Source organism: Hyposmocoma kahamanoa, unplaced genomic scaffold (genome assembly GCF_003589595.1).
Source record: "Hyposmocoma kahamanoa isolate Upper Pololo Valley unplaced genomic scaffold, ASM358959v1 102, whole genome shotgun sequence".
Classification (NCBI taxonomy): Eukaryota; Metazoa; Arthropoda; class Insecta; order Lepidoptera; family Cosmopterigidae; genus Hyposmocoma; species Hyposmocoma kahamanoa.
In genome coordinates, this window is record NW_020653337.1 from 12,314,967 (window position 1) to 12,328,658 (window position 13,692).

General features: G+C 35.1%; 1 protein-coding gene across 2 annotated transcripts; it reads left to right on the top strand.

Annotated features, from left to right (window-relative positions):
• Positions 1 to 524: 524 nt before the first annotated feature.
• LOC113232192 (diacylglycerol O-acyltransferase 1) lies at positions 525 to 9,546 on the top strand. 2 transcript variants are annotated; one of them, XM_026466839.1, is made up of 6 exons: positions 525 to 697; positions 1,308 to 1,334; positions 4,468 to 4,609; positions 5,083 to 5,248; positions 6,388 to 6,660; positions 8,353 to 9,546. In XM_026466839.1, exons 1-6 carry the CDS (start codon positions 568 to 570, stop codon positions 8,563 to 8,565), a joined length of 951 nt encoding a protein of 316 aa, XP_026322624.1. In that variant the 5' UTR covers positions 525 to 567; the 3' UTR covers positions 8,566 to 9,546. The 2 variants fall into 2 exon arrangements, with proteins under 2 accessions (XP_026322624.1, XP_026322632.1); XM_026466847.1 differs by lacking the exon at positions 1,308 to 1,334.
• The last annotated feature ends 4,146 nt before the right edge of the window (positions 9,547 to 13,692 follow it).

The following is a 13,692-nucleotide window of genomic DNA, read 5'->3' on the forward strand; positions in this document are numbered from 1 at the left end:
TATATACAATATATATACTGCGATATGATCGACTTTTTTGGAACACGGTAATAGGCATTAATTGTTCATCGTCTTTCAGCTATTGCCGCTAGATGGCAGCACATTCAATGAAATTTCAATATAAAATTAAAACGTCTTACCTCGCAATAATAGACATTGGACTTTCAACGATATACCAATTGGGTAAAGTTTAAATTATATTAACAGCCCAGAATTGGTATATGTTTCAATTAGAAACTACGGCCAATCATTATCAAGATAGGGTGAGTTTTGGGGTCTGTGGTCTGATAGTAATCGAGGCTTATAAGGCTTTCCATTGTTTTTTCTTCCGTGGTTTAAACATACCACTCAATACAGGGCCCGGTACATGAAGGCATCTATTTTGATCCATTTTATTATATAAATGTGATTATTTTAGTTGTTTTATACTTGTTCGTCATAAATAAATATGTCACGATTATATTGGCTACTGGGGGTTAGTAGGATAGTAGTCATAAGGGGTAGGCAGTAAACAGTAGAAAATAAAAAGTAATTTTATAATTTTTAGTGGGAATATCAACAGTGTGTATGCTCTATTTGATCCTGTTCTTGAAGCTGTGGAGTTATGCGCAGACCAACCATTGGTGCAGAATTGGAATGAAGACGAAATTGAGCAATAATAAATTGAGGAGACAGAGTTTGTCCGCCCCTAATTGGAGTAAGTGTGTTTTAAACAATACCACACACTATAAATTATCGTTCAAGTCGATCCTCTCGTCTAAGACGTGGTCTCTACCCCATCGTGGGGCAAAAATGGGTGCTACCGAGATTAAATGTCTCAACTTTATTATACACTTCCTTTTATTTATTTTGTAACTATTATTTCCAGCGAGAAACTAATGAAGTAATAATTTTAAATAATTTACTTTTCATATTAACATAAATTCGCAAAGCCATATTAACTTGCGTGTACCTTAATTTTTATTAGATTTATCTTTTGCGACGTAGAACATTATTTGACTGTTTTAGTAAAGTAACCAGTTAATTTGTGACTTAATGGTAATATAAAAAGTATTTTTTCAACGCACTAACCTTTAACGAACTGTTTACAGCGCATAAAAGAACTTCAAGTGAAGTTACCAAGTTTCATGTGTAGGTAAAACCAGGGAAAAAATCAAAATTAACTTTTAAATTTGCATAAATGTAAATGCCTATTTTAAAGTTTATATTGTAATGTATTCTTTTAAGTTTTAAGCTCTATATTATATACTAAATACTTTAAATTATTAAAAATAATCTTTAACATGCAGCATAATATTGTGTTCCAGATGAGCTACTAAACGCCACACAAGAGCGTAAGTCAAAAGCACGTCGTGCAAGGTTTTATTTATGTTTGAAGCACTGCAAACAATATTTGGACACGCTTTTTGCTAATTATTGTCGCCTATGCGTAGGTGGAGGCTTGTTCTGACCTATTACAAGTGTTAGTGATGTGTAGATATCTATCGAAGCGGCTTAAAATTTTACGTACCGTGTAGCATGCTGGTAAAGCTACATGTACTGTGAAAAGCTCTAGTGACCCAGCCGGGACGGGAACCCGAGTGAGAGCGAGTAGTTATTGAGCTATGTAGTTGCACAAATTTTGTCTGAGGCATGTCCGTTTTTGGCGTGCCGTATAGGTGGAAAAGGTGGGCGATGCCTAATGGCGTACTTAGTCTGTCATAGATGTTCATACCTTAAGGGCGCCTTCAAATTAAAAACTTATAGGAGCGCTGAAGCCATGCGACTGCGACGCGGCAACCGCGCGTACATTTGTTTTCACTAATTGTGACTGCCTGCAAATGCGGCGCGCGCATTTCACAACAGTGGCGCTGCGCTCATAGAAATTATAATTGTAGATGTGGGCGTTTAAACAAAAAGCACTATAAAAAGTTTGCATTTTAAAATAAGCACATTAGCACGCTTTTCATTTCATTTACGCAAGCATATTTTAAGCGTAAGCGTTGGTCAATTCTATACTCAACAATTTCATTTTTTACAACGTGCCTAAGTTGGAAGTGAATAATAATCGTCAATGTGAATAACAATTTTATAAATAAAAAAAAATTCGTGTTTTACAAATAAACTTATTAACTTAAAACCTCTCTTGCTTTTCGCTATCAACACAACGTTACAAGTTTTTTTAACCGACTTCAAAAAAGGAGGAAGTTCTGAATTCGACTGTATGTTTTTTTTGTATGTATGTTACGCGATAACTATTTATATATATATATATATGTATATATATATATATATATATATATTAACATTATTTTGTAAATCGATTTTGATGATTCTTTTTTTGTTGGAAAGAGGGTACCTCAGATGGGGCCTCATTTAAATTTGAAGGAAATATTCCACCTCTAACGGGATGAGATGAGATCTGAACTAGGGGATGATTGACTTTTGAGGTCGATTTTTTTAGTACTCTGTACTGTTTTGTTTAAAATAAAAGTCTAAACGATTAAACGATTTTCTAAACTTTTTTATAAGCTTCAAATTAAAAAGCGTTTTTAAAACCACGCTTACTTTTAGAAAAGCACTACGTTTTAACGTTTAAAAAAAATAAGCAGTATTTTCCATCTCTAATTATATGTTTGAAAATTATTAGTGGCGCGGCTGCTGCGCCACTGACGCATCATAAACGTTTAATTTGAAGGCGCCCTAAGATACTTAAATCAAATGGGCTAAGTATATGTTGTGTAACTTGAAAATTCTTGCGCTTCAGTTATATTGTTCGATCACACGATCAATATACTTGATGTCCTCGGCGGCCAGCCCAAACTGTTTGCAATGTGGGCGCTGTATAAGTAGATCACTGCACCCGTCACCATGAGACATAATTTGACAATTTCGATGTGCCTGTAATTCTACCTGCACCTTTACCCTCCAAAACCGGAACATAGTAATGCTCACATTACTGCTTGGTGGCAGAAATAGGTATGGTGTCAGTACTTCTTTGGGCGAACTCTTTCACTGCTTTTAAAATTCGATTCCACAAATAGTACCAAATTGGGCAACGAACTTTTCAAAAGTTCTGGATTTTGATCTCGGTGGTCTTGGGTAGTGTGGGTGAATTTCATTGCTCTGGTAGTCATAGTACACGGAATCAAAGGGATCAGGTAATTGGAGTGGTTGTCTGGCACATTAATTACTTTACATACATCATCCGGTGTAACGTGTTTGCATTTCTTAAGCCTCGCTATGTAGTGAGTTTTTATGATTGCGATGAGCAGTGTTTTTGTTAATAATAATATTGGAAACAAAATACTTAAGCGATTTTCTACTGTTCAATTTTTGTTTTCATGCTTGTTTTTTTAAACTACTTATCCAACTATAATAATGCATTCTTATCGTTCCCTGTTGATCAAATATTAAATTTATAACATAAATACAGAGCACCAACGCTAAGAAACTAAACAGTTAACTATAGACGCATAATAAAAATGTTTTGTAACTTACGCAAATAACTATATGCACCTTTTAGGCCCATTTTCTAATGTTCAAACATTGGAGTTATACGACTTTTACGTAAACTGGTAGAAAATACAAGCTTATTATTGAAAATTTCATTAATTCTTTAAAACATTACTTCAAATATGACCCTTATATCTGAAGCGTTAAACGTCTAATTGCAGAAGTGTACCGAAAAGCGAGACAATTATAACGTCAAATAAACACATTGGAATGTAAAGATAACAATGCAATTTTCTACTTCCGTAAAGCTCAGATAGCTCCAACGCGTGTACTCAACGTCCAATCGTCCAACGTCGTAATTGTAGTTTAAAGGCTTGAACATCTTGACCGTTCCAAACACCAAGAAAAATACATTAACGTTCTACTGGAAATAGAAGGTTACATACTATATATAGCTTGACGTAATGTGATCAGTTTATACCAGCTGTAAATCATAATCTGGTAAAGTTTATCAAAATATCAGTATTATCGGCCCCTGTGGCCGAACGGTTACCGTGCTGGGCTGCCACATAGAGTTCCTGGGTTCGATTCCTGGGCCGGGAGAAATATTTGTAAGGCCTACATTTATTTTTCTCGTGAGTTGGGGTGTAATTTGTCGTTGTATATTTGTATGTCCATGACACCCGCGATACAGGGTTTTCATAGAGCGGGAAAACCCTGTATTGCGCGCGCGTGAGCCTGTGCGTTATTATATCTATTTTAGACTCTCGCTTTTCTCAAGGCCTAAAAGATGAATTTTTAATTTTTAAATGAGAGAAGCAATATACTCCGGCAATGACACAGTCTCATTCGGGACTCAGGTTCAAGAACCGTTATTATGGTGATTATTATTATTAGTATACTTTCTCGTGTTCAGAACGGGCAAGAAGTTCACATCACAGGCGCACGACTTGTTCGTCCCGTCATTTGATATTATAAAGAAAACTATTAAACTAAAGTGACTCCAAATTAACAGAATGTCATTTTCTACAGAAACGCTCGAAGACGAGAAGAATGATCATGATGCGCTGGCCGGCATTGTCAAATATCCCGACAATTTGTACCTCAATGATCTGTTTTACTTCCTCCTCGCTCCCACCCTTTGCTATGAGTTGAATTTCCCTCGAACCACGCGGTTAGTTCTTTAATAGTGTCACTATTATTATCATTATTAGAATAGTTTCATTAAAATGTATGTAAAATGCCTTAAGAAATAATCCTGTAATGCATGTCTACATTTCATAGTTGTCTTATTATTGTTCACCTGTGGGTGCAGCCTTATTATGTGACGGAATCATAAGTTGTATTATAAGTTTATTTAGCGTTAAAGAGCGTCAACTTGATCACCTTGTGTGTGTGTGATGTTTTTTTAATTACTTAAATCTATTTTGAAACTTATTATTATTATATTATATTAATTATATTGATGCTTACTGAACCGTATAAAAGTTGAGAATTCTAAATGATTGTATTGGAAATTTAGAAATAACAAATTTTTTGAGGCAAAAATGTTTGTTGAAACTTACCAATAATGACACGACAACACTATCACTTTCTCCCAAGCTGCGAAAAAAAGAAGAAAATTATTATTTTTTGTTTATTTTAAAGTATCAGGAAGAGGTTCGTAATAAAAAGACTACTGGAAGTGATATTTGGGATTCATCTAATCTTGGCGCTGTTCCAGCAGTGGATGATACCGTCCGTGACTAATTCCGTAGACACTTTCTCTACCATGGATGTCGCTAGGATCACAGAGCGACTATTGAAACTCGCTGTAAGTCAAAATAAATAGGTACTTGTCGCAAATATTTATTAATTAAATTGATTGAATATAATTTATATTTATTTTCGGGTAAGTGGGATATCCATGACGTAATCTAAAATAAATCTATGCCAGTCGTAGAAAGTGATAAAAGTTGTGCGCTCTACATATATTCGTAGAATAATATACATCGGAGTAGTTACAAATGTTTTCTTCACTTCACTAGCTCGGAAAGGCTTTCTTTCTCATTAGAAATTTGCGCGCAAAAGTGTTATTTCGTTTTAGTTATTTTAGTTTTCGTATAGTTAAACTATAACAAACAAAATTAGTTGTCGTTGTTAATGTCAACAATTAAGATTATAATATACCAACGGATTTATATTAGGTACATAAATAATGTACGACAATTCGCATAGTTGGACGTGACATTTTGTTTTTTTTTCATACAAAGAAAAAGTTAACTGCACCACAATCCATCGTCATGTTCGAATTTTAAAAAGCTTTTGCGCGCAGATTTATAATGAGAAAGAGAGCCTTTCCGAGCTAGCGAGGTGAAAAATTAATTTACGGCGTTAGAGTAATGCCACACGGGTGCAGTCGGTGCGTTGTGTCATCGCAACACCATCATTTCAACGCCGAGTGCCACACGAGCAATGCGGTGTCGCAACGGAACGTCGCCGCGCTGCTTACCTAGGGAGTCACCACATTAATCGACACGGAATCGCATTAAGCTGCTCAGAAAAATCTGTATGTCCATGTAATAAGAGCGAAAATGACAGTGCGTTTCGCGTCAGCGATTCTGAAGCGAAACCCGCAACGTCTTTTTAGCTCCTATTGCATGGACATAAAAGTGTTTCTAACCGGCTCAAGGTGATTCCATGTGAATAAATGTAGTGAGTCTCTTACGCATCGCAGCACCCCTCCGCGCTTCATCTCCTAGCCCCTAGTCTGATGCGCCCGCGTACTGTTTCAAAGTATCATGTGGCATGTAGTCCTAATTTATAATTATGTAGTACAACGCAGCGTCGTCGTCACTGCTCAGGCGTCGCAACGCATCGTTTTCCATCGCTTTTAGCCGTATTGAGGGAAAATTCTATCTACAAACGATTAGGTACAAAACTAGACGATAAAACTAATACTCTCCTTTTCAGGTTCCGAATCATCTTCTATGGTTGTGCTTCTTCTATTTATCATTCCATTCGTTCCTAAACTTGATGGGTGAGCTACTTCAATTTGCCGATCGCAAGTTTTACGGGGATTGGTGGAACGCGAACAATATCAACGTGTTCTGGAGTTCCTGGAATATGCCCGTCCACATGTGGGCCGTGAGACATGTTTACAAACCTGTTACGTCGCGGGGATACAGTAAAGGCACTGCCGCTGTTGTGGTCTTCTTTATTTCGGCTTTTTTCCACGAGTATTTGGTGAGTTTTTATTGTCACTATATTAACAGTAATACTATAATTATAATAATAATAACGCATACACACATCATAGTCCCGCACTAGGGAAACCCTGTGTCGCGGGTGCCATGGACACACATATAGACAACCACAAATTACACCCAAACTCACGAGAAAAAAATAAATGTGGGCCATACAAATATTTCTCCCGGCCCGGGAATTGAACCTGGGACCTCTTCGTGGCAGTCCGGCACGGTAACCGTTCGGCCACGTAGGCAACCAAATATAGTAATGTAAGTTAACATAGGTTAACTGTATAAAAGAGAGTTTTACTGTTCGTTTAGTTCATGGTTTTCTAAAGTGGTCCCTACCCACTGGGAAGATAGGGGAGTCCTAGGGGGTGATAGGCCTCGGAAGCAGTTGAGGGTATTGATACTGTCCAAGAGGTGCATTTGAAACCACCACATTTGAAAAAAAAACCCTGAATTATCTGTATAAACTACACTACATGTATAATTTTTTCCATGTGGTTTTTTGTGTCAAGTTAATATAAAAAATACCTGTTTCCAATAATTTTTTTGGTGGTGGTGGGCGTTAAAATCTTTTTATTATTCTGAGTGGCGGTGAGCCAAAAAGTTTGGAAACCTATGGTTTAGTAATAGAAATTTTTACTAAAGTCTAACGAAGTAGAACATAAAGCTACGTAATATATTCATATAAGTCGATTTTTCACTTAGTTTATTTAGTTCTCTTAGTTTATTTTATTTTTTAATTTTTTTTTTAAATTAAAAAAAATGTTTAAAAATTATTTTTGTTTTTCAAGTCTTAGTTTATTTTGTTACTTAGTTCACTTAGTTTCTAACAAAATATGTAACTTAAACGTTTCCTAATATGACTTCGAGGTTTCGGTTGTTATTCAAAACATCGGACATTGCGGCCGTCTGTGAGGCTTTTTACTATTATTTGCTTATTAGCGGCCACTAGGCTTGAGCCAGTCTCAAGGTCGTATTCCAGAACTGTACTTAATGCTCAAGTCAGGATTTGAGCAGATTTGAGTATGATTTCAAGCACTGGAAATACGACCCTAATGGCAAGGATTTGAGTATGATTTCTAGTGCTTTGAATCATACCAAGTCCTGACTTGAGCATTGAGTAGAGTTCTGGAATATGACCCTCAGTCTCGATGTATTGTCAATCAATGTGCATCAAGAATGCCAACTGTTACGGATAGGCGTGTAGCTTACTATCAGGCGCACGCCTTTTCGTCCCGTCACTTGAAAAAAAAAAAACACAAATTGATAGATGTAAGTTAATGTCAAGTTTCAATGTAGTTATTCCTAAGGTATGATCTCCACAATAGTAGTTCGTCGAAGAAATTCTCCCAAAAATAAATATCTTGCTGCCTAAACGTTCGCATTCTTGATGAACATTAACTGACAACTGACGACTTGATCGTCATGTCACTTGGTATTAAGCATAAAAGAAAATGGTTCGGCTACCTACGAACGCTTTTAACACTTTGATTGCCGCCAATCACCAAAGTATAAGAGTTGTCACCAAATGGCCGGTCACGCGTTATCACGTGGACGTCGCTATCGAGTTTCTGCACGAAATAGTATAGCGGTCACCACTCAAAATTCCAATTTCCAGCTTAGCAATGAACGTGTTAATAGAGAAGCCCATCCTTTAATTATTATTTTTTCGCTGTTATAGGTAAGTGTACCTCTACAAATGTTCCGCATCTGGGCGTTTCTGGGAATGATGGCTCAGCCTCCATTGGCAGTCATCTCCCGATTCGCAGAAATCCGCTTCGGCCCACGGTGGGGTAACATTATCGTGTGGAGCTCTCTCATCCTTGGCCAACCATTGGCTATTATGATGTACTATCACGATTACGCACTAGCACATTATACACCTCAGCAATAATCGATTGGGTAAACAAAGAAATAAACAAATAAATAGATATAATATTGGCTTTTTGTATAGATTTTATGTACCTGTTTGTGTTTGTGTTAGTTGGAGTAGCTTGTTGCTTGTGCCACTTATTATTATCTCTTAGCATTGTCAGAGATGCAGAGCCTTTAAATTAATGAACGATAAAAAATATTTGCGGAATTTCACGCTCTATCTGCATTTGGGCAAACTACCAATCGAAAGGACGATTTAGTTCAGCACACAGGTATATCATATATGTCTTTGTTATTCTGTTAAGTTTGAAACCATTTGCACGTATGTTATAATTATTATTTTAGTTAGTCAAATGCATCAGAAGCATATGTATATCATGATCGAACAAAGTCTTCCATGTAAATCTTATGTTTTGAAAAGTATTTTGTTTTATCTACGTATGTTAAGTTACAGAGCTGATACAGGTCAAAAACATTCTGAAATCGATTATATTATTGAAGTGTTATATGTGTTATATATCCTATACTTTAGAAAGTGCCTTTTTAATACAGTTGATTAAAATATATATAAGAATAACAATAATAACTGAGGAAAGCGCTCAACGCCCAGCGTACATTAAAATGTACTAAATATAAGTACCTTCAGGTCCAAAAGCAACTATAGCCTCCGTTTTGTATGAAGAACGACGCCGGGATTGTTTAAAGCATTTGTCTTGGTACTAGAGTACCTACAAAAATACCTTGACTCTATACAATTTAGCGCTAAATTTGAACGCGGTATATTCATAATATTGTACACCGAGCGTTTACGTGATCATTGGAGTAATATTCCCTGGGTCTGAATCACTTCACATGTTATGTACATTTCGATGTACACGGGGCCTTAGGAAGTTAAGGTCATAGGTGTAGTATTTAATAATTTAAAAGATTTTATTTATTTAAATATTTAAAAGATTTTACGTGTAAGTGTGTTATAAAGATTTACAAATAGTTTATGGGGTTAAATAAAAAGAGAATTTGTACAAAATTATTGAATTATAATTATCAAACCAAATCAAAATTATAATTATACAACCCGGTCAAAGATTTGTATCCTTTTACCAGTATACCTATTTAATTTGTTTACATCTAAATTCTTATTGTTCAAGCCTAGATGTAAGACTGACTGTACAAACTAGAATTTATAAGCATTTCTTCCAAAGTGATAGCGCTGCCATACCTTACGATGGAATTTATATATTTTTATTATATTCTAATGGTACTAATGTATACAGGTATTCACAATAATATATCTTAATTGCTTTTATAATATGAGTACCTATACATATTTTCGATTTAAGGAAAAAAACACAAATTCTACTCATCACAAGAATTATAATATGCATTTTAAAGTTTTAAATCAGATAATAGTGTGCGAAATTTATTATTTATATATTTACATTTATAAGTCTGAATTTGTCATGACATTATTATTATCATAAATTAATCAGTCAATTAAATCATTCGAATGTATACATAACAATAATTTTTGTACAATTTTATAATTATGCTTCGTATTTATTAATTATTTTACAAATATTTGGACAATTAAACATGAAATTACTTTTCTACCAAATTTTGTATTAAATAAAATAAGTACATTTTGTAACTAAGGTAGAAAGTGGGTTTTTGTTTACAAATATTTTTTTATTAATCCTGGTACTACTTTCTAGTATTAAATATATTTCAATATTGAACCAATAACGATTTCATTTCTTCCTTTGTTAATCCAGTAAATTAGTCATTTTTACAATTGGCCGTCACACAGTTGATAATTCGTGAACATAGGAATACTTTGCCGAATACCGTTTTGATTTTTTTAATGATTAATTATGACGTTCCCAACAACTTATATTCTTGTCCAATTTCTTGAAATGTGTAGTTTCAAATTAAAAAAAATTCTATGGAGAAATACACATTTTATTTTTTATCTTGGAAATATAGTAAAGTAAAGAAATAAGGAAAATATATAGTAACTGGCTTGCGTATAGAACAGTTCCAATCATTCTCTAGTAGTTGCAGACGGGATATTGTTGTTTTATATATTTTTTAACATATTAAGTTTTTATTGAATTGATATTCAATTATTTTTGTGAAATTACTCAACTAGTTTGTTATAATTATTAATACAAAGATCGAACGCTAAGAAAGTTCCTTCGATCCGGTCCGATTCGAACTGATTGCCGTCGGTTCGGCAAACCGTGGCAGGCGCCATGTCAACTAAGCCACGGAACAAACCAGTGGACCTCACGAATCTCTCTATGTGCTTGTTTCGTCGGATCTTTATAGTTGGTTTTCAACGTCGCTATTCACTGTACCTATTTGAATTTTGATTGCATTGATATTCAATTATTTTTTGTGAAATTACTCCACCAGTTTGTTATAATTATTTATTATTTATACTTACATTTTATATTTATTTATACTTATAATACATAAAAAATACGGTAGTTTACCGCCTCTTACTCGTATAGCCTATAAGTATCTGCAGATGGATTATTTTCTCTTTGTAGAGAATGATTACCTACTGTTGGGGATGGGCGTAACATTCACTACCAGGCGCACGACTTGTTCGTCCGTCATAAAAATATATCATAAAAAAGAACTTCCCTACATTTCAAGACAACAAATGAAATGGATACTTCTCCACTAAAAAAACTGATGACTTTTAAAAATATTATACAAAGCAAAAGTTGTCAGGAACATCATACTCTCTAATCTATCGTTAAAAAAACTAGCTCGGTATTCTACAAATTATTCATATATCCAGGAATTATCAGTTTGGACCCAACTGTTGATCGGTTAGCATAGTACAATTCTTTTACTCTCTCAATAGTACAATTTTTTATTCTCATACTCTCGTTTAATAAATAATTAAATTAACCTTGAATATCCCAGCACTCGTATGCTATTATATTACGTAACGTATGTTTGCGTTCAACAACTTAGTAGTTAGATACTGTAAATGGCAGTTTTCGTCAGAATCTTAAATCGATGACATTTCATTATTGTCTTTTTAGTTTTCTCAATATTATGGACGTCAACGACTTATCAGTCTTCTACTCGGATGTACTTATTGTACCTCGAACTCATTCAAACTGTATACCATGGTTGCCATAGATCATACATAGACTGGGGTAATGGTTGCAATGAAATTGAACGATATTCTAGTCATATTCTATTATATTTTTTCTTTTTTTAGACAATCCACAGTCGAGTAAACACCGGTTTTCAAGGAGTCCGCATGTCTGTATTGAAAAACTAACTTTTCTATATTGTCTCGAGTCTGGCTGTTTGGAGTGCCGTTGTTGTTTCCGATTTCCAAAACACAAGTGTTTGGTTACTTACTTCGGATCAGAGTAACGTATGTTATGTCTAATATTTAGTAGCAGTAGAGCTTCTTGTAAAAGAGTTCGTCCAGGGAAGTACTGCCATCTTACCTATTTCAGCCGCCAAGCAGTAATGTCAGCATTACTGTGTTCCGGTTTTGAAGGATGCTAGTGAAATTACAGGCACGTGGGATGACGGGCGCAGTGGCAGTGCCTCTCAGATCTTTGCGATTTAAAGCTCTGAGTGGCACTGCAACTGTTATTGACAGCTTACCTTACCATCAGGCGCATGACTTGTTCGTCCCGTCCACACCACATAAACCTTGACATATTTGACCGTTCTTACCAAAAGCAGCATAATTTCTACGTAATTTAACTACCAACATAACATGCTCTTGATCATAGTGTGTTTGTAAGTAAAAAGTAATATCTTAAATATCTTTGCGTGGAAAAAATAAATTACATAAAGTATTATAAACCGTTGATAAATATTTCTCGAAAAAGTACGTCTTGGAAATTGTAATATTGCGCTATACGACACTTTTGTGAGCAAGAGTACATTTGCAATTTTGTAACATAGAAATTACTACAGGAAATTAATGTAGTCTGTCTGACCTCTGACTCGACACTTCTCCATGTGCGAGGGCATCGACCGCATATCTCGGCTTATCAGATAGAAGCCACGAGGTCATTAGATGCTTAGACTTAGTCCATTTGAAGAATACTGAAACAGTGCATTGGAAATGTTGTGATTACTTTTATTTATTAGCAACACTAACATTATGTTCACAACACATTCTTATCCTATTTGACTTAGGTGATCTACAATGTAAACATAACAATTACAAGTGTTGACGGCAATCTTAAATCAACATACAAATAAAATTAAATTAAAATTTTTAACAAAGTAACATATAAAATTTATTAGATAGCATTAGACTACACTGAGATACACTATATTGGTTATGGATTAAGACATTTGTTCTCACTAACATTACACATAATTCATCTATATGTGAAAAACAAAGAAACATAAATTACATCTTTTTTTGAAAGCGTACAATGACGGTGGTTTATTTCGTTGAATAATGTTATAATATTCAAGATACGGTTAAAGAGGGATTCAGTGTAAATAAAAAATAGGTTGTATGTTAAACTAAACCATCCCGTGAAAACCTATTAATTCAGGCACATGGGACTTGTCAACTTACGTCTTAGGGTAACGGGCGCAGTGGCAGTGCCCCTAAGATCTTTGCGATTTAAAGTTCTGAGTGGCACCAGACGCACAACTTCGCGCCGTGACATAGTATTATAAAAAAATTAAAAGAAAAAATCTGTACGAAACCTGTTGTTTTCTAGATCAACATATAATTAATACATACTAGCCGTGTTAACCAATAACGTAAACTAAGGCTACCTCCAAGTAAAGTACTGTACAACTTTATTTCACTGATTAGCGAACAACAATAAACTGAAGATCCCGTACTTATTTTGAGCTGAGTGAAAAGGTAACCGTTATAGTGAAGGGTGAGACTGGATCGTCGTCCGCACAAGAAGCAATCGATTGATGAAGAGCTTGCGATTTGCCGCGAACGTGTCTCGGCCGACGGTGGTAGTGAGATTCATGGTGACGATCGCCAAGCCCCGCCGCGCCGCCGCAGGGTCCACTTTGCATTGTTTACGGAATAACAACGAGGACTGAGGGTTATAGAGCTCTTTCCAGTTAAAATTTTAGAGAAAAAGTATTTCTTTGTGTATACTTTCGCATTAAAAGCGTT